Source organism: Haematobia irritans, chromosome 1 (assembly GCF_050003625.1).
Source record: "Haematobia irritans isolate KBUSLIRL chromosome 1, ASM5000362v1, whole genome shotgun sequence".
Lineage (NCBI taxonomy): Eukaryota > Metazoa > Arthropoda > Insecta > Diptera > Muscidae > Haematobia > Haematobia irritans.
In genome coordinates this window covers 39,259,347-39,279,661 of record NC_134397.1, presented here as the reverse complement: position 1 = coordinate 39,279,661, position 20,315 = coordinate 39,259,347, and the positions used below count along the sequence as shown (strand labels likewise).

Below are 20,315 nucleotides of genomic sequence, written 5' to 3'. Positions count from 1 at the left end.
GGTGACATTTATTTGGGGGTAAAAAAATATTATAGACTTTATAAAGTGGAGCAATTCTCAACCGAATATTAAAAAATTCTGTCGTGAATTTGGAGAAACAAGATGCAGGAAGTCAACCGAAGTTTCTAAATATAAGCAAGTATGCATTAGCATTATTTTAATTGTCCGTTTCAATTACTTCTGTTGAGAGAGCATTTTTAATATTTGACACTGTTAAAAGCAAATTAAGAAATCATAAAGGGTGGTTAAGGGCCGATATTGATTTTGAATAAAACACAAACTATTTAGGAAATTATTGTATTTTTATTTTATTATGATATATTGGTATTACTCAATTATGTATGGAACAAAATATCGGGTGGTTAAGGGCCGATGTTGATTTTGAATAAAACACAAACTATTTAGGAAATTATTGTAATTTTATTTTATTATGATATATTGGTATTACTCAATTATGTATGGAACAAAATATCGGCCAAATGGGCGCCGTGACCTCGGTGGCACACCTTAATCCAATGGTCCAAATTTTCGATGACGCTGAGGCATAATGGAGGTTCTATGCCGTTAATGTGCCGAATTATCTCATCCTTTAGCTCTTTAATTGTTGCTGGCTTATCGACGTACAACTTTTCTTTCAAATAACCCCAAAGAAACAAGTCCAACGGTGTCAAATCACATGACCTTGGCGGCCAATTGACATCGCCATTACGTGAGATTACACGGCCATTGAATTTGTTGCGTAAAAGAGCCATTGTTTCGTTAGCTGTGTGGCAAGTGGCACCATCCTGCTGAAACCACATATCGTCCACATCCATATCTTCCAATTCGGGCCATAAAAAGTTCGTTTTCATCTCACGATAGCGAACACCATTCACAGTAACTGCCTGACCGGCCTCATTTTGGAAAAAATACGGCCCGATGATGCCGCCAGCCCATAAACCGCACCAAACAATCACTCTTTGTGGGTGCATTGGTTTTTCGACAATCACTCTTGGATTCTCATTCGCCCAAATGCGGCAATTCTGTTTATTGACGAATCCACTGAGGTGAAAATGTGCCTCATCACTGAAGATGACTTTCTTCGAAAATTGATCATCCACTGTTGCCATTTCTTGGAAGCATTCTGCCCATTCACGACGTCCATGGTTCAAATTGAGTAAGTCTGAAATAGAGAAATGTCAAATAAAATTCGGAAAAAAACTTGGCGTTTAGGTGGTTCACATTCAACATCGGCCCTTACAATTTAACCACCCTTTATTTTAACTTAGCAGTCGAAAGCATTTTAAGTGTTAAATTTTCATTTAATTATGGGTCTCATAACTTAACACCTACAAGGGCAGACGATTGTAAATTTTAGACTCTGTGGCGAAAAATGTCTTTATTTACTGATTTTTTGTTTATTTTTTCTACTCTATAAACCTATTTTTAAATTAATTTGATTTAAAACATTTATACATTAAATTATTTCTTTATTTTTTTGTTTGATGAACTTATTGATAGGCATATTATTATATTCTTTGATTAAAATTAATTTTTAATGTGTATCACTACAGGAGTTTTTCACGAAATTTGGGAGCCTATTTTGTACTTCTTACATTCTTAAATTTTTGGCCTTTTGAAAAAGTCTAGACCAATTTAGGGGTTTTTTTCTTAAGATTTGGGGTGAAGATTCAAAAATCACCTGGCAACACTGGGCCAAAACCTCACCTACCCTAGTCTGCCGTGGGAGTTGTGGTCGGTTGTCGAACTCCTCACCGCCTCGGCTGCGGCATCCTCAAGAAGCCTGTTCAGGCCTGCCTGGTAAGCTGCCTGATCTTGTGAATCATTTTCTATACCTCACTTAGACTAGTCAGTCCATTGTAATACCATAGTGGCAAGCTTTTCTCTTGTTGTTGTTGTGACGCTCTAGAGAATGAAGATCAACCCCTTACATTCCTCGGTGGTAGTTGTTTATCCATAAGAAGATGATTGGTTTAGTCTATGCACGGCGTGGAGATGATCTCAACATGAGATGATCCAGGGATGTACTGCTGAGATATCCTGTCGCCTGTATGTTATTTCAATGCGTTCCACTGATATGCCTTATAGGTAGCCACAAAGATTTTTTTTCCGCATCTCAAGTGCTGCCGGTAAACGACTTGAAGACCACTTTTTTCAACCACGGATCTGATCACCAACTGCAGGGGCGTGGACAGATTATTTCAAAAGGCTGACTAATGTGCGCCCGATAATCTCGAATTAGTTCGTTGTCGTTTCACTATCGACTCTGACATTCAACTGCCTACGTACTTCTGCTTCTCATGTACGGAATAGTAAGCTGAAGATTTGTTTTCGGGTGTCCTCCAATTTCTAATTTCTAAAAAAATTTTCCCTTTGCTATCGCGGTTATTTGAACAAACGGTGCGTATATTTGAATTGAGAGTAAATGGGAATTTCGAGTTTCAATGAAAACCGTCAAACTAAAACATTTCAACTCGGTGTGAACGGTGAAATGTTTGGGAAAAACGAATGAGTCAGTGGGAACATAGCATAAGACATGTAGAATTCCTGTCTCTAAATTCCACAGTACGACTGGCAGCCGTACGTCAAATTAAGAACCCGTGTGACTACTACCACCCTGCCAGCATTTCAAAGTTCCATTTCATCCTCATCGCTACCATAGACTCGTAACCCTGCCAGCATTTCAAAGTTCCATTTCAACCTCATCGTTACCACAGACTCGTAAATGTCACTTCAACCATCATGAAAAGGTACATCAAAAAGTACATGCAAGTAATTTGCCATCCCTACTGTTAAAAAAGCCATTTTTTTTTTGTGAAACGACAAGCGCAACCAGCTTGTTATATTTTAATTAAATAAAAACGAAAATAAAGTTCTGAAAACATAGATTATACGCTTAAAATTGTGAAAGGTATATTGGTGAACAATTTAGTGATTTTCCAAATGGAATAAAGTGATTGTTTTTCAGATATTTTACAGACACGCTGCCTCCATGGAATAAAAACACTGGTTGATAGACGCAGCAACATGTAACTCGCTACTTGTAACTCAACATCATCATTAATGCCAAAAATTATGTTAAATGTAATGTGATAGTGGTATAAATGTTATATTTTTAAGAATTTGTAAATGTTTAATCAAATTAATAAATATCTAAACAAACGTGTTTTACTCGACCACAATGATTCTTTTACAACTATCTTAAAATGCACTTTTTCTGATTGTTTGGAGGGTCCCTTATTGGCGTCGTTCTAAATTGATCCATAAAGGCACCTAATAATTGCACTCATGCGAAACATTTTTGTAGTAACTTGGCGTGGTACAACTTCTCAATAGTGACGGCGCTTTTCCGACGAGTTTTTGATGTCGTATATGATTGTTTTCGACGTAGTGGGGATTCTCAAAAGAGTCCCCAAATTCAAAAAATGTTGGCAGGGAAGTGACACTGCAACAATCGCCAACTGCGATAGTATTTTGCCATCACTATTGTTACAAGAGCCATTTTATATTTTGTGAAACGCCAAGCACAACTAGCTTCTTATAATTTATTTAAATAAAAATCATAATGAAGTGCTGAAAACATAGTTCTTTCGCTTAAAATTGTGAAAGGTATATTGGTGAACAATTTTTGACTTTCCAAATGGAATAAAGTGATAATTTTTCAAATATTTTTCCAGACACGCTGCCTCCATTGGGAATAAAAGCACTGGCTGATAGACGCTACAACATGGAACGTGCAACTTGTAACTCAACATCAATCTTTTATTAATGCATAAAAATATGTTAAATGTGATGTGATAGTCCTATAAATGTTATATTTATAAGAATTTATAAATGTGTAATAAAATTAATAAACATCTAAACAATCGTATTTTACTTGACCACAATGATTCTTTTACAACTATCTTAAAATGCACTTTCTCCGATTGTTTGAAAGGGCTCTTATTGGCGTCCTTCTAAATGTATCCAGAAAGGCACCTAATAATTGCACTCATACGATACTTGTTTGTAGTAACTTGGCGTGGTACAACTTCTCAATAGTGACGGCGCTTTTCCGAGGAGTTTTGGATATCGTATACGACTGTTTTCGACGTAGTGGGGATTCTCAGAAGCGCCCCCAAATTCAAAAAATGTTGGCAGGGCAGTAGGAACGAGTTTTTGATGTCCGCGAACTAGGTGATATAGCTGACGATATCGAATGCCTTCGATAGGTCTAGAGTCGGGTAGGCGACTGACTGAGACTTTGGACAAACGCCAGCGTCTACTGTATACAGTTAGGTACGAACCCGCGTGACTACTGCCAGTAGGAACGAGTTTTTGATGTCCGCGAACTAGGTGCTATAGCTGACGATATCGAATGCCTTCGATAGGTCTAGAGTCGGATAGGCGACTGACTGAGACTTTGGACAAACACCAGCGTCTACTGTATACAGTTAGGTACGAATCGTGCTAAGAGTGGTTCACTGTAGATCGTTCCGCTCGAAGTTCGGTGATATTTTCTTTGCTTCGTCTGAGGAATTTATTCCCAGACGCAAAATAAATATTGCACAGATATCCTCGGGCCTACGTTCCACCTATGGAGCCACCGTGGTGCAATGGTTAGCATGCCCGCCTTGCATACACAAGCTCGTGGGTTCGATTCCTGCTTCGACCGAACACCAAAAAGTTTTTCAGCGGTGGATTATCCCACCTCAGTAATGCTGGTGATATTTCTGAGGGTTTCAAAGCTTCTCTAAGTGGTTTCACTGCAATGTGGAAACCCGTTCGGACTCGGCTATAAAAAGGAGGTCCCTTGTCATTGAGCTTAACATGGAATCGGGCAGCACTCAGTGATAAAAGAGAAGTTCACCAATGTGGTACCACAATGGACTGAATAGTCAAATGCGCTTTACAGACTATCAGTTATTCCGGAGGACAGTGCTCGTGTCGAACATATCCCATATATTGTGCACATTAGAAGTTAAGTCCGAAGGTATAATCGATACTGCTGCATGTTTATGGGATAGATAACACATTTACCGATTATTTAGTCATCGCCGACAAGTCGTATCGATCCGACACACTGTAATGCGCTTTAAAGACTATCAGTTATTCCGGACGGAATGTCGGTGTTTGTAAAGAATCTTATAGTTTGTCGGATCGATACGACTTGTCGGCGATGACTAAATAATCGGTAAATGTGTTATCGATCCTATAATCATGCAGCAGTATCGATTATGCCTTCGGACTTAACCTATAATGTGCACAATATATGGAATATGTTCGACACGAGCACTGTCGTCCGGAATAACTGATAGTCTGTAAAACGCATAAGAGTCTTTACAAACACCGACATTCCGTCCGGAATAGATAGTCTGTAATGCGCTTTACAGACTATCAGTTATTCCGGACGGAATGTCGGTGTTTGTAAAGAATCTTACAGTGTGTCGGATCGATACGACTTTTTTTTTTTATTGAAAATCTTTATTTCATTAAAAATATATACAAAATTTTTATCGTCTCTGCGCCTTAAAGGCTTTTATAGAGACTTATTGGCAACAAAAAACAATTCATATTTTAGAAAATTACGTTAATCAAATTATATATTTAGAAAATTACGTTAATCAAATTATGTTGTGTTTATGTACAAACATACCGTAATTTATTTTGTAAGAAATCTTTACGTATACAATTATTTTAAAGAAGTGTTTCTATAGTTTCCAATAGGTACAATTTCATCTTGTTTTTAAAACCTGATATTGTAGCAATATTTTTCAGACTATTTGGTAATTCGTTATATATATGTGGTCCAGCGTATTCAATCTTTTGCTTCGTTAATTCTAGGCGACATCTAGAGGCTATTAAGTTTAAGCGTTGACGAGTGTTACATTGAGTCTGATTGAAATTATTACGGAATGAAATACATTGATTCCCAATCTTCCTAACACATTTAAACATAAACACTGAGATGCTGTATTTATATATTCCTTTTATCGGAAGTACGGATTTAGCATATTTCTCGAATAGCGTTTTTGTAGAAAAATCCATTGGCAAATTATATACAATTTTTAATGCCTTATTCTGTGCTACTTGAAGAGACTTCAATGATTTGGTTTCCTTATACCCGTAAATTAAAGGTAAGTATACTAAATGGGAGTGAATCAAAGAGAAATAGAGTTGTAGTTTTGTATCCGTAGAGAATTTTGATTTAAATTTACGACGAACTCCAGTGGCCGCTGCTATCTTGGATCTTATCATATCAATATGATTATCCCAATTCAAATTCGAAGACAAGTTAATTCCGAGATAGTTCACCGAATTAGATTCCCGAATTTGGATACCATCAATAAAAACTGACATCTTTGGTTCATTTCTAGTAGCCTGTGGTCTGAATCTAATGAATTTTGTTTTGTCCGTATTTATTTTCAACTTGTTCAAACGTGCATATTCAAAAATAAATAAATGTCGGCGATGACTAAATAATCGGTAAATGTGTTATCGATCCCATAAACATGCAGCAGTATCGATTATGCCTTCGGACTTAACTTATAATTTGCACAATATATGGGATATGTTCGACACGAGCACTGTCGTCCGGAATAACTGATAGTCTGAAAAGCGCATAAAGCGCATTAGAAGAGGAATTGCGAAAAATTCAAGACGGCAGCCAAATATATTACCGCCCTTAAACTTCAAATTAAAAGTGCAAAGATATCAATCCCATTTTATAAAATCTTGAAAACACAACGATGGTAAAGTTTCAACGCAATAATTGTATACAATTTTGTATTTTGAAATTAATTGATTCAGAAAAGCAACCGTGAAAATAAACTGGTTTGCGACATCCGACAAATCGCACAAAGTAGCCACCATTAATTTAGCACATTTCTCCGAATATGAGTTGGCAATGCTACTCGAACGGCGTTACATTTCATACGGCTTCAATGTCTGGCACAGTTGACAACGCCGTCAAAACCATAACAATCAACTTCGGTACACGACCTGAGGCCGTGTGATCGTCGAAGGGGGTGTTGATGAGTGTGCGGTGTGCGGGGTACACGACCTGAGGCCGTGGAATAAACAAAAAAAAACAAATGCAAAAAAGTTTGGGAGGAAAGGAATGCAAATAATGGTATTTAAGTAAAATTTTATTGAGGATAACAATTTTTATGTAATGCTACACAACATATCACTGTGTGTGATAAAAATCGAAATCGATTTAACATCCAACGAAGAAGGTAAGATGACCATTAAATAATTTATAAATAGCCCACAAATAATTTCCTTTGTTACTTTGTGTTTAATCCTTATTACAGACGCAGCAGGTGCTGTCTCCTCAGAACATCCAAATAATCCACGAGTTCTAAAAGAACGTGAACGAGATCGAGGTCTTAGGAAATCATCTCAGATTATCATTGAGACATATACAAACAAATTGTGGTCAGAAGTAGTTTCCGCCGGGGAAGATATGGCGGCAAAAGATAAAAACTCAACTACAAAATTGATGGATAAACGATCCAGAGAATTTCCCACATCAAGTTCATCGCGTGAAACAACACCATTGGAGGAGGGTCAATGTGCTTCAGAATTGCCAAAAGAGATTGGATTTTTTTCGGGAAATCCAAGTGTTGAAATAACCAATGGTATTATCCATTTGTATAAGAAAAAGTGCGTAAATGGATAAAGTTGGCGGTGATGGCAAATTATATTATTTTTCAATTTCAGCGAGCGTAAGGAAATCAAAGATGCCCCTTCAAATCAACTATGTCTTTTGGCCGTTCCAGCCAGTTTAAGTTGTCATGATCTATTGAGCTTTGTTGCTCCATGTCATACTGAAATTCAACATATTCGCATTGTGCGTGATGGATGTCCCAATCAATTTATGGTTTTACTAGAGTAAGTATAAATTATATATATTTTATATACAGTAGTTTTCGCTTATACTCCATCGCACATATAGTCCCAAATCCTTCTTCTATTATCATTATAACATAAATTTCACACATATAGTTTGCTGAATAATCAATTTCCATATTGGACGATTTTGCATATATTCCATTTTATATTGTGCTGATAAAAAGAAATCGATATAGACTATTTAATATATAGTCCGCAATAAAATGAAATGTTGGCAACATCATGCAAAAAGCGCCAGATATCGGTTTTAACCAGATATATATTATAATTGAATTAAGTTAGCTTTCTTGAAATGTATCTCATTGATTAAATACCGTATATTTTAATAAAAAAGAAATCGTATTTTTCTTAGTTTTCCTTTTATAATAATATTCCTAGTTATATACCAAAGTGGCATATAAACGAATTTGCTTAACTGTCGAATTTCGCTTATTGTCCAAAAAAAGTTGCTATAAGCGAAGACTACGTAGTATCAAATACAAATCGTGGGCTAAAAACACCACCGACTATGCATTAGCATCCACAAAAAAAAATTCCCAAAAGAGTCTGTGTATTTGAGAAATATTCTCCGTTTTCTAATTTATGAAAAAATCTCAAAACGCCAATGCCAAACACTTTAAGCACACGTACACTGATATGGCAGCCGCTGATCGATGAGTTGGACTCATCGGATCAATCCGGTGCAAAGAACCCGCTGCCGTGGGATCAAGCAAACGAGTATTTGTCATTACAAAATGCCAAAGGCCTGTAAAAATGTTTTTGTATTTCTTAGAAAATGTTTTATTTCTATAGAAAATTTTCTCAAAATTTTATTTCTAGAAAATTTTCTCAAAATTTTATTTCGATAGAAAATTTTCTCAAAATTTTATTTCTATAGAAAATTTTCTCAAAATTGTATTTCTATAGAAAATTTTCTAAAATTTTTCTATAGAAAATTTTGTCAAAATTTTATTTGTATAGAAAACTTTCTCAAAATTTTATTTCTATCGAAAATGTTTTCAAAATTTAATTTCTATTCGTTTTGTTTGTTATTGTTGGCTTCTCTTCAATCGTTATTGTTGTTCAAGTGTATTTCACGTTGGGTTGAGTGAATTACCCGAATTTATTCTGATAATTGGTTGATAGTTTTGCTGCAAGTAGAGGATGCTAATGAGGAATGTGGTAATTCCGAAACAGCTGTACATCCAACCATCTTGCAGTCTATAGGGCTTTGCCCAAATAAATTTGACAAGCATACTTTTCCTCTGTTGGTTAAGCTACACTTGTAGTTTAGTCAATGCATGGCTTTAAGCTGAGATCAAAAACAACAATATTTAATTTCTATAGAAAATTTTGTCAAAATTTTATTTCTATATTTTGTCAATATTTTATTGCTATAGAAAATTTTGTCAAAATTTTATTTCTATAGAAAATTTTGTCAAAAGTTTATTTCTATAGAAAATTTTGTCACAATTTTATTTCTATAGAAAATTTTCTCAAAATTTTATTTCTATAGACAATTTTTTCAAAATTGTATTTCTATAAAAAATTTTGTCAAAATTTTATTTCTATAGAAAGTTTTGTAAAAATTTTATTTCTATAGAAAATTTTTCAATTTTTGTCAAAATTTTATTTCTATAGAAAATTTTGTCAAAATTTTATTTCTATAAAAAATTTTGTCAATATCTTATTTCTATAAAAATTGTCTCAAAATTTTATTTCTATAGAAAATTTTCTCAAAATTTTATTTCTATAGAAAATTTTCTCAAAATTTTATTTCTATAGAAAATGTTGTCAATGTTTTATTTTTATAGAAAATTTTGTCAAAATTTTATTTCTATAAAAAATTTTGTCAATATTTTATTTCTATAAAAATTTTTGTCAATATTTTATTTCTATAAAAATTGTCTCAAAATTTTATTTCGATAGACAAATTTCTCAAAATTTTATTTCTATAGAATTCTTTTTCAAAATTTTATTTCTATATAAAATTTTGTCAAAATTTTATTTCTATCAAAATTTTATCAACATTTTGTTTCGATAGAAAATTTTTTCAAAATTTTATTTCTATAGAAAATTTTGTCAACATTTTATTTCTATAAAAAAAATTTGTCAAAATTTTATTTCTATAAAAAATTTTGTCAAAATTTTATTTCTATAAAAATTTTCTCAAAGTTTTATTTCTATAAAAAATTTTTTCAAAATTGTATTTCTAAAAAAATTTTGTCAACATTCTATTTCTATAGAAAATTTTGTCAAAATTGTGGTTCTATAGAAAATTTTGTCAACATTTTATTTCTATAGAAAATTTTCTCAAAATTTTATTTTTATAGAAAATTTTGTCAAAATTTTATTTCTATAGAAAATTTTGTCAAAATTTTATTTCTATAAAATTTTTATTTCTATAGAAAATTTCCTCAAAATTTTATATCGATAGAAAATGATCTCAAAAATTTTTTTCTATAGAAAACTTTCTCAAAATTTTATTTCTATCGAAAATTGTTTCAAATTTTAATTTCTATAGAAAATTTTGTCAACATTTTATTTCTATAGAAAGTTTTATCAAAATTTAATTTCTATAGAAAATTTTATCAAAATTTAATTTCTATAGTAAATTTTCTCAAAATTTTATTTATGTAGAAAATTTTCTCAAAATGTTATTTCTATAGAAAATTTTCTCAAAATTTCAATTCTGTAGAAAATTTTGTCTGCCAAAACAAAATTTTCAATTTTGCCACTTTTATAATTCGAAAGAGAAGTTTCTAGAATCCACACGAGATTATACTGCCAGTTAGTAAATTAAAAATCAAAAGTTATGCTAAGAGCTTATCGTACTACACTCGTAATATAAAATAATTCACCGATTTTATTTTTGAGTTACCATGGAAAACAATGTTGCTTGCATGTAAAAGTTTTTTTTTTCTTTTTAGGTTTCGTTCAAACTCATCAGCTTTGGAGTTCTATCAAACATATAATGGGGCTGCTTACAACTCATTGGAGCCTGATTCTCTATGCCATGCTGTGTGGGTATCAGAAGTGGAAAAGGGCGAAGATGGTTTACCACCTTTAGGTCATACTGAATTGCCGACTTGTCCAGGTAAGAGATTTTTCTTTAAAAAAGAGGGGTTTCTTTTCATAAAATAACAACACTGCAATATTGTTACTAGATTTGAAATACAAAAATGAATTTTTATTAAAAATAAATAAAAAAGCGAAGTTGACTTTTGGTAATAATAAAATTCGACTAATAAACTTTTGATATTTTTAAAAATCCACTCAAATATAATGTGGTGGTGGTGTGGTGTTGGCCAAATCCGACATTTTGGGAAAATTCGACATTTACCCCCATTTTCATGAAGCTTCGTTAGTGCTATGTTAGCTAACAAACAAGATGGCAGATATGTCCATAGTACGGTTTAAGTGCTATGGACATATCTGCCATCTTGTCTATAAATTCCATATGACAATGAAGAACTTAACTGGTGAAACTGGATAACCGAGGAGAAGATATTTGCAATTTATTTTCTCTTAATTGACAGTTAAATCATAACCGTAGCTACATGAAAATGGCCCGTAATCTTCTATTTCTAAATTTGGAATAGTCGACTTATCCAAAATTTTTTAAAAGTTTTTTAAAAAAAGTTATGTATTGTCGTTTTTTCCTCGCTTTTTTTTATAAAAATTTTATATTTTTCCTTTCCAGTTTGTCTTGAACGCATGGACGAAAGTGTCGATGGTGTCCTTACCATATTGTGTAATCATGCTTTCCACGCCAATTGTCTCATCAAATGGGGCGATTCAACTTGTCCCGTTTGCCGTCACGTTCAAACACCCGAGCTTATGGAAAATTCCGTTTGTATGGAATGTGAGGGTACAGATTCTCTATGGATTTGTCTTATATGCGGTCATGTGGGATGTGGCCGTTATCAAGGTGGCCATGCCGCAGCTCATTATCGGGCAACAAATCATACCTTCGCTATGCAATTGGGTACATCAAGTGTTTGGGATTATGCTGGTGATAATTTTGTCCATCGTCTTTTTCAAAATAAAACCGATGGCAAATTGGTTGCCACCCAAGCACCAAATGATGAAGGAGAGGAAAAAATCGATTCTATACAATTGGAATTTACATATCTATTGACATCACAACTGGATACCCAACGTAAATACTATGAAGAACGTATGGGACACTTGGAAAAGGAATGGCATGATTTTCGAGCTACTTTAGAGGGGGCCCATACCAAAATGAGTGATATGGAACAACGCATACAAACGTTGACCAAAGAGAAGCAAGAGAAGCAAACATTGGAAAGGAAATTACAGCAAAATAATACCAAGTAAGTGAAAAACAAGAAAATGGAAGTTAAAACGGCATAATTTGTTTTTTATTTTATCGTGCTTACAGATTAAAAGAGGTTCAAAAACAATTGGTTGAGGAACAGGAAATTACACGTGCCTTACAAACCAATCAATCCTCTTGGCATACTAAATACAAACAGCTGGAACAACAATACAAGAATTATCGTGACTCCAAAGAAACCGAATTGAGTTCTATTAAGGAACAATTACATGATATTATGTTCTACATGACTGCCCAAAGTAAGATTGCCGAATCGGATCTGAAAGAAGAAATAGCCGGCGGAACTGTTGTATTGCCGGAAGAACCACCAACAACCAGTAGTAATTCGGCTAAAGGCAATCGTCGCAAAAAGAAGCATTAGACTTGTGGCTAATTGATTGGTGGTGTGTCTTAGATGGTTTTATGGTTGATATTTAATTCCTATAGTTCCCCCCCCCCCCCCCCTTTACCCTACTACGGGGATATGTTCATGGGGAAATATGTATTGTAACCTTATAATAATCAAATCAAATGTGAAATCTTTTTTATTCTATAAATTACCCAAGAAGAAAAAAAAACAAGAAATGAAATTTACTGTATTAGCTTTTTTATATGTTTATATATATTTATTACAAATATTAAATGTGTTTGAAACTAACTTAATGTGTATTTTAAGTAATGCTGCAATTCGTTCATCTTCTTCAATAACAAAAAATTGGTAAATTCGAAATAGTTCTATATTTTTTATATCGCATTAAATACGACAAATATACGAATATATTTAGCATGGTATTATTTAAATTGAAAAAAAATTTAATTTGTCTTGGAAAAGACTTCCTTTTGAAATGTATCTCCCCTTCAATATATTTTTGGAAATTTACTCATAGACTTATTGAAACTTTGCTGATATACTTCCTATTGTTGTAAGCTGCAAGTTATTGTTAATGTGACAGAGAAATATAACTGACGAGAAGTTAGTATGAACCTTTTGGAAAACACGAAATAATTGGACTATATCGATACATTAACACGGCTGCCACTCGCACCAAAAATAATCTACCAAAATTAGAAGAAAATTTTACCAAAAATTTAGCAAATTTAAAAAGTCTTATTTCGATTAAATTTAAATTTACTGAAACAATACAATAAGTCAAACGAGGCCAATAATAGTGCACTGCCATCTTAGTATATCTTAAATCTATACATTACTAGAAAAATACTAAATTCAGATATATATTAATTCCATTGATATTAATATGGCCAATTATAGCTATTTATTTTTATCAGATGTTTGTGGTTATTATTATTATTATTATCATTATTATTATTATTATTATTATTATTATTATTATTATTATTATTATTATTATTATTATTATTATTATTATTATTATTATTATTATTATTATTATTATTATTATTATTATTATTATTATTATTATTATTATTATTATTATTATTATTATTATTATTATTATTATTATTATTATTATTATTATTATTATTATTATTATTATTATTATTATTATTATTATTATTATTATTATTATTATTATTATTATTATTATTATTATTATTATTATTATTATTATTATTATTATTATTATTATTATTATTATTATTATTATTTTTTTTTTTTTTTTTTTTTTTGAAAGAAATGTAATATTGCAGTATTTGCAATATTATATATTATAATCTCTACTATTAGCGACAATTTTTTGGGTGTATAAATATCCCTTAAATTGTAAATGTATCGAATTTTAAATGTTTTTAGGATTTAGCTTACACCAAAATTACTACATCTTTAAAGAGGGAGAACTTACTCACAATGGGCTTTATGGGTATGACTCAACATGAAAATTAAAATTTTTAAAAATATTGAATTTATAGCATTTTTTGTCAAAATTTTATCCCATCGAAAATCTTGTCAAAATTTTTTTTCATATAGAACATTTTTTCAACATTTTATTTCTGTAGCCAATTTTGTAAAAATTTTATTCCTATAGAATATTATGTCAAAATGTTATTCCTATAGAAAATTTTGTCAAAATATTATTCCTATAGAAAATTTCGTCAACATTTTATTTCTATAGAAAATTTTGTCAAAATTTTATTTCGATAGAAAATTTTGTCAAAATTTTATTCCTATAGAACATTTTTGTCAAAATTTTATTTCGATAGAAAATTTTGTCAAAATTTTATTCCGATAGAAAATTTTGTCAAAATTTTATTCCGATAGAAAATTTTCTTAAAACTTTATTCTTATTGAAAATTTTATCAACTATTTATTCCTATAGGAAATGTTGTCAAAATTTTATTCCTATAGAAAATTTTGTTAAAATTTTATTCTTATAGAAAATTTTGTCAAAATTTTTTTCCTATAGGATCAGGATTATCAAAATATTTTTCCTATAGAAAATTTTTGTCAAAATTTTATTCCTTTAGAAAATTTTGTCAAAACTTTATTTCGATAGAAAATTTTGTTAAAATTGTTTTTCTATAGAAAATTTTTTGTCAAAATTTTATTCCTATAGAAAATTTTGTCAAAATTTTATTTCTATAGAAAATTTTGTCAAAATTTTATTTCTATAGAAAATTTTGTCAAAATTTTATTTCGATATATAATTTTGTCAAAATTTTATTCCTATAGAAAATTTTGTCAAAATTTTATTTCGATAGAAAATTTTGTTAAAATTGTTTTTCTATAGAACATTTTTTGTCAAAATATTATTTCTATAGAAAATTTTGTCAAAATTTTATTTCTATAGAAAATTTTGTCAAAATTTTATTTCGATAGAAAATTTTGTTAAAATTGTTTTTCTATAGAAAATTTTTTGTCAAAATTTTATTCCTATAGAAAATTTTGTCAAAATTTTATTTCGATAGAAAATTTTGTCAAAATTTTATTTCTATAGAAAATTTTGTTAAAACATTATTCTTATAGAAAATTTTATCAACTATTTATACCTATAGGAAATGTTGTCAAAATTTTATTTCTATAGAAAATTTTGTCAAAATTTTATTTCTATAGAAAATTTTGTCAAAATTTTATTCCTATAGAAAATTTTGTCAAAATTTTATTTCTATAGAAAATTTTGTAAAAAATTTATTCCTATAGAAAATTTTGTCAAAATTTTATTCCTATAGGAAATGTTATCAAAATTTTATTCCTATAGAAAATTTTTGTCAAAATTTTATTCCTTTAGAAAATTTTGTCAAAATTTTATTTCGACAGAAAATTTTGTTAAAATTGTTTTTCTATAGAAAATTTTTTGTCAAAATTTTATTCCTATAGAAAATTTTGTCAAAATTTTATTTGTATAGAAAATTTTGTCAAAATTTTATTCCTATAGAAAATTTTTGTCAAAATGTTATTCCTTTAGAAAATTTTGTCAAAATTTTATTAAGATAGAAAATTTTGTTAAAATTGTTTTTCTATAGAACATTTTTTGTCAAAATTTTATTTCTATAGAATATTTTTTCAAAATTTTATTTCTATAGAAAATTTTAGTCAACATTTTTTTCCTTTAGAAAATGTTGTCAAAATTTGCTTTCGATAGAAAATTTTGTTAAAATTGTTTTTCTATAGAAAATTTTTTGTCATAATTTTATTCCTATAGAAAATTTTGTCAAAATATTATTCCTATAGAAAATTTCGTCAAAATTTTATTTCTATAGAAAATTTTGTCAAAATTTTATTTCGATAGAAAATTTTGTCAAAATTTTATTCCTTTAGAAAATTTTGTCAAAATTTTATTTTGACAGAAAATTTTGTTAAAATTGTTTTTCTATAGAAAATTTTTTGTCAAAATTTTATTCCTATAGAAAATTTTGTTAAAACTTTATTCTTATAGAAAATTTTATCAACTATTTATTCCTATAGGAAATGTTGTCAAAATTTTATTCCTATAGAAAATTTTGTCAAAATTTTATTTGTATAGAAAATTTTGTCAAAATTTTATTCCTATAGAAAAATTTTGTCAAAATGTTATTCCTTTAGAAAATTTTGTCAAAATTTTATTTCGATAGAAAATTTTGTTAAAATTGTTTTTCTATAGAACATTTTTTGTCAAAATTTTATTTCTATAGAATATTTTGTCAAAATTTTATTTCTATAGAAAATTTTAGTCAACATTTTTTTCCTTTAGAAAATGTTGTCAAAATTTGCTTTCGATAGAAAATTTTGTTAAAATTGTTTTTCTATAGAAAATTTTTTGTCATAATTTTATTCCTATAGAAAATTTTGTTAAAATTTTATTCTTATAAAAAAATTTGTCAAAATGTTATTCCTATAGGAAATGTTGTCAAAATTTTATTCCTATAGAAAATTTTTGTCAACATTTTATTCCTTTAGAAAATTTTGTCAAAATTTTATTTCTATAGAAAATTTTGTCGAAATTTTATTTCGATAGAAAATTTTGTCAAAATTTTATTCCTACAGAAAAGTTTGTTAAAACTTTATTCTTATAGAAAATTTTATCAACTATTTATTCCAATAGGAAATGTTGTCAAAATTTTATTCCTATAGAAAATTTTGTCAAAATTTTATTTGTATAGAAAATAAAAAATGCCCTAAAAAACAGTATTGAAGCCCTACACAGACACACATTTAGGCCGTTGACCGTGGTCATTCTAATCTCCGTAACTCAATCCGTAACTTTCTCATGCGTCACGCAAATTCGTCCCCTTTATTTCTTCTTTTTCCGTTAAAACAGCGTCTTACATTTTCGATGGGGTCAAAATAAATGCCGAATTACATCGGTAAAATGCCCTAAAAACAGTATTGAAGCCCTACACAGACACACATTTAGGCCGCTGACCATGGTCATTCTAATCTCCGTAACTCAATCCGTTGGATTTTTAGGCCTGAGGCATTATGGAGAGAAAGGTTGACACTACAAATACCAAAGTGTCGATCATCTCAAGACGGCGCTTCGGCGGGAGTGGGACAAAATACCGCAGAGCCCCATTCATGCAGCTTATGATGACGTTGTCGGCCGTTTGAAGGCCATAATTCGTGCCAAAGTTGTTAATCAATGCGTACAAATCTAAACTGATTCTAAAATTTAATCTTTGATTAATGACAATTCAAAATTTTGCTAAATCAAGAACCAGGGCAGATGGGTTTGCCTATAGTCAAATTAATTTATGGGCAGTTTCATTTCATTTATTATTCTCCAAAGTAATATATGCCCAATAAACATTATATTACAGATTTATGCAGTGATAAAAAATAGCTACAATAACAGGATTATTAAGAAAACAATATTAAAAATCTATAAGAATTTAATAACAATTAAGCTAATAAATAAATATATATAAAAATTAAAAAAAAAATACTTTATAAAAGACGGTTTATAGTTTACGTTCCATATACCCCTACTATTTTGAACGATAAATCTCTGTTTAATTGATATCAAATGATTTGTGTCTAAGATAAATAGAACTAGCATGCTATTGGCAACAATGGTGTCAATGCATTGCCAATCATCTGCATTACCTATGTTATCGATTATTATAAGCAGATAACATAACGGTTTTTTGTAGTCCCTAGTATGACTATCGATAAATAGAGTAACTGGTGATCAATAGTGATCAGCATAATGAGGGATGAATTGTATGAAATGGTAACAAAAAAAAGATATTCTTGATTTTTTAAAATTGACTACAGTAAATATAAGCACAATGGCTATAATTATTTAACACTCCTCACGTAAATTTTCAAATTGCTAATATTTTTGAGTTTTCAGCATTTACATACTAGAAATTACGATTCGATGGCATTTGTCAGATGGGTACCAAAGCAAAATATTTGCAATATTTGGTACATATCTAAGATGCAAAAGGTCACTATTGTCAATGGTATCATCACTGATATAATCTAAAATATTTCAATAGCTTGTAGGCCCATTAAAATGGATTCTTATAATATTAGAGATCAATTTCGCGAATATCATATAAATAAAAAAGATGAAACTCTAACATGTATGTCCTGTGAAGCTAACGAACATTTGTGGGCTTGTCTTTCATGTGTTCATATAGGATGTTCACGCATCCAAAAAGGACATGCATATAGCCATTATCAGAGAACTCAACATAAATATTGTATCGAATTTGGAAAATTCCTAGTATGGGACTATGAGCGAAAGTGTGTTTCCAAAGGTAAGAGCAATTCCTTATCCCTTCCAAAAAATATTATAGAAATCCTATATCAATTTTTACAGATGGCCAACAACTCAATGCAAGGAATCCTTTGGAATCCAATAAATGTTCTTGTCCCATTTGTCGTTATCACCAAATACCAAAACTTATAAATTCAGTTGATTCTACCACTTGTATGGCATGTGATAATACAGCAAATCTTTGGTTATGTCTTGATTGTAATCACATAGGATGTGGACGTCAGAGTAATGGTCATGCATTGGATCATTATAATATCTCCAAACATAGTCGTGTTATGAATTTAATCAATTTTAGCATTTGGAATTATAAAGAGGAGAAATATGACCATCGGCCATTCGATGGTCTTGAATCGTCGGTGGTGGCAGTAACCCCAGAAGAATTCACCAAGGATCAATTGAGAGCGCAAAATTCCGATGGCCTTGAGGAACGCATTAAATATTTGGAGCATGAATGGAAAAACTTTTGTAAATTGAAGGAAACCAATCGCCAAATGATATCCATTGAGCAACGGCTTATAGCATTAAGCGAAGAGAAAATGCTGTTGGAGTGTAAGCTAAAGGAACACGATACCAAGTGAGTAGAGACACAATTATTAAGAATCAGAATCAAAAAGTGGAATTAAAAAAAAGAACTTGAGAAAATTGGCTTTTCGATTGCTAAAAACTTCGAAAAAGTTGACTTTTTAAACAAATTTATAAAGTCGAAGTCTTAGTGAGTCTCCAATAACCACCGATCGACATAAAAAGCCTTACGTCAAAAAATTGATAAAAGTCGAAGTCTTAGTGAGTCTACAATAACAACCGATCGACATAAAAAGCTTTACGTCAACTGAGTCTAAGTCAAAAATCAATTGGCCTATTTTAGCCAACATCGAAGTTTTTTTAATTGATTTTTTTGAAAACTGTGAGAACTTGATTCGTCGAACTTCACGTATGGGTTGATAGAATTTTCAAAATTTTTACGCTTTTCATTATGATATCGGATAGTCGATCGAAATCTATCTGAGAGATCGATTTTTGCAATTAATTTTTTTCGGTAGCCTAATGATTGGATTTGGATGGATTTTAGCCTGTAACTAAAAACGATTACTATAGATTATATTATTATTATAAATCGAAACAAAAAATGCTTTCATTTAATTTATTTAAACTCATTTATACGGGCACTTGCAACTAGAGGCTATCGGCCTAAACCTTTAATTTATTTTCATTTATTACAGATTAAACGAACTTCTCCATCAACTTAAAGATGACAATCAAAATCAATTATATTCCCCAACAAATCTGGAAAATAAAGATATCTATCCTTTGCCACCGATGTCATCGTCTTTCAGCACTGTTGGACGCCCAAATGATAACAAACCCATTGTTTCTTTAACCGTTTCCGATAATTTGGAACAAACACAATTAATTATATTTTTTATTTTACTTTTATTTTTCTATCATTTTGTAAATTTATTTGTTCAGGGTATAATTGGAAAAGCTTAAAGATATTAAAACATTCCACCCATATAGATTAAGGTGTAAAATGTTTTTGGTATATAATAGAAAATAATCATTATATTGTATGTGTTTTTTTTTAAAGCTTTAGTGCATTCCTTTTTCGATGTATTTTAAAAACTTCATGTAATTTTAAATAAAAAGTGTTAGTTTATTAAAAATAAGATAATCGATTTTCTCTGTGTACTATTGAAGTCTTTTGAACAAATCATTTTTAAACCGCTCATCTGACAGCCCACAGATTTTTTTCGGTGACAGTTCATTTTCTATTTTCTATAGAAATAAAAATTTTACAAAAATTTTGAAATAATTTTGATGGAATTTTCTATAGAAATAAAATTTTGACGGAATTTTCTAAAGAAATACAATTTTGACGGAACTTTCTATAGAAATAAAATTTTGACGGAATTTACTTAGAT

General features: G+C 30.2%; 2 protein-coding genes and 1 long non-coding RNA gene across 3 annotated transcripts; all 3 read left to right on the top strand.

Moving 5' to 3' along the window:
* The first annotated feature begins 2,672 nt into the window (after positions 1 to 2,672).
* LOC142238244 (uncharacterized) lies at positions 2,673 to 3,162 on the top strand. Its single transcript, XR_012722684.1, has 2 exons — positions 2,673 to 2,911; positions 2,969 to 3,162. It is a non-coding gene; the product is annotated as an uncharacterized LOC142238244 (long non-coding RNA).
* Positions 3,163 to 7,012: 3,850 nt separating this feature from the next.
* Positions 7,013 to 12,872, top strand: LOC142220639 (BRCA1-associated protein-like). The gene is made up of 6 exons (XM_075289878.1): positions 7,013 to 7,217; positions 7,296 to 7,647; positions 7,705 to 7,875; positions 10,806 to 10,972; positions 11,579 to 12,212; positions 12,281 to 12,872. The coding sequence occupies exons 1-6, from the start codon at positions 7,154 to 7,156 to the stop codon at positions 12,594 to 12,596; spliced, it is 1,704 nt and encodes a 567-aa protein (XP_075145993.1). The 5' UTR covers positions 7,013 to 7,153; the 3' UTR covers positions 12,597 to 12,872.
* A 5,216-nt stretch (positions 12,873 to 18,088) lies between these two features.
* Positions 18,089 to 20,065, top strand: LOC142220638 (uncharacterized). Its single transcript, XM_075289877.1, has 3 exons — positions 18,089 to 18,376; positions 18,439 to 18,970; positions 19,617 to 20,065. Exons 1-3 carry the CDS (start codon positions 18,130 to 18,132, stop codon positions 19,882 to 19,884), a joined length of 1,047 nt encoding a protein of 348 aa, XP_075145992.1. The 5' UTR covers positions 18,089 to 18,129; the 3' UTR covers positions 19,885 to 20,065.
* The last annotated feature ends 250 nt before the right edge of the window (positions 20,066 to 20,315 follow it).

What these genes read in the sequence shown, in the direction of transcription:
- LOC142220638 (XM_075289877.1), top strand. Translation starts at nt 18,130, where the DNA reads ATGGATTCTTATAATATTAGAGATCAATTTCGCGAATATCATATAAAT. An exon ending in GCGAAAGTGTGTTTCCAAAG is followed by an intron (nt 18,377 to 18,438) that starts GTAAGAGCAATT and finishes CAATTTTTACAG; the next exon opens with ATGGCCAACAACTCAATGCA. An exon ending in CTAAAGGAACACGATACCAA is followed by an intron (nt 18,971 to 19,616) that starts GTGAGTAGAGAC and finishes CATTTATTACAG; the next exon opens with ATTAAACGAACTTCTCCATC.
- LOC142220639 (XM_075289878.1), top strand. Translation starts at nt 7,154, where the DNA reads ATGCTACACAACATATCACTGTGTGTGATAAAAATCGAAATCGATTTA. An exon ending in CAATTTATGGTTTTACTAGA is followed by an intron (nt 7,876 to 10,805) that starts GTAAGTATAAAT and finishes TTTTCTTTTTAG; the next exon opens with GTTTCGTTCAAACTCATCAG. An exon ending in TTACAGCAAAATAATACCAA is followed by an intron (nt 12,213 to 12,280) that starts GTAAGTGAAAAA and finishes TCGTGCTTACAG; the next exon opens with ATTAAAAGAGGTTCAAAAAC.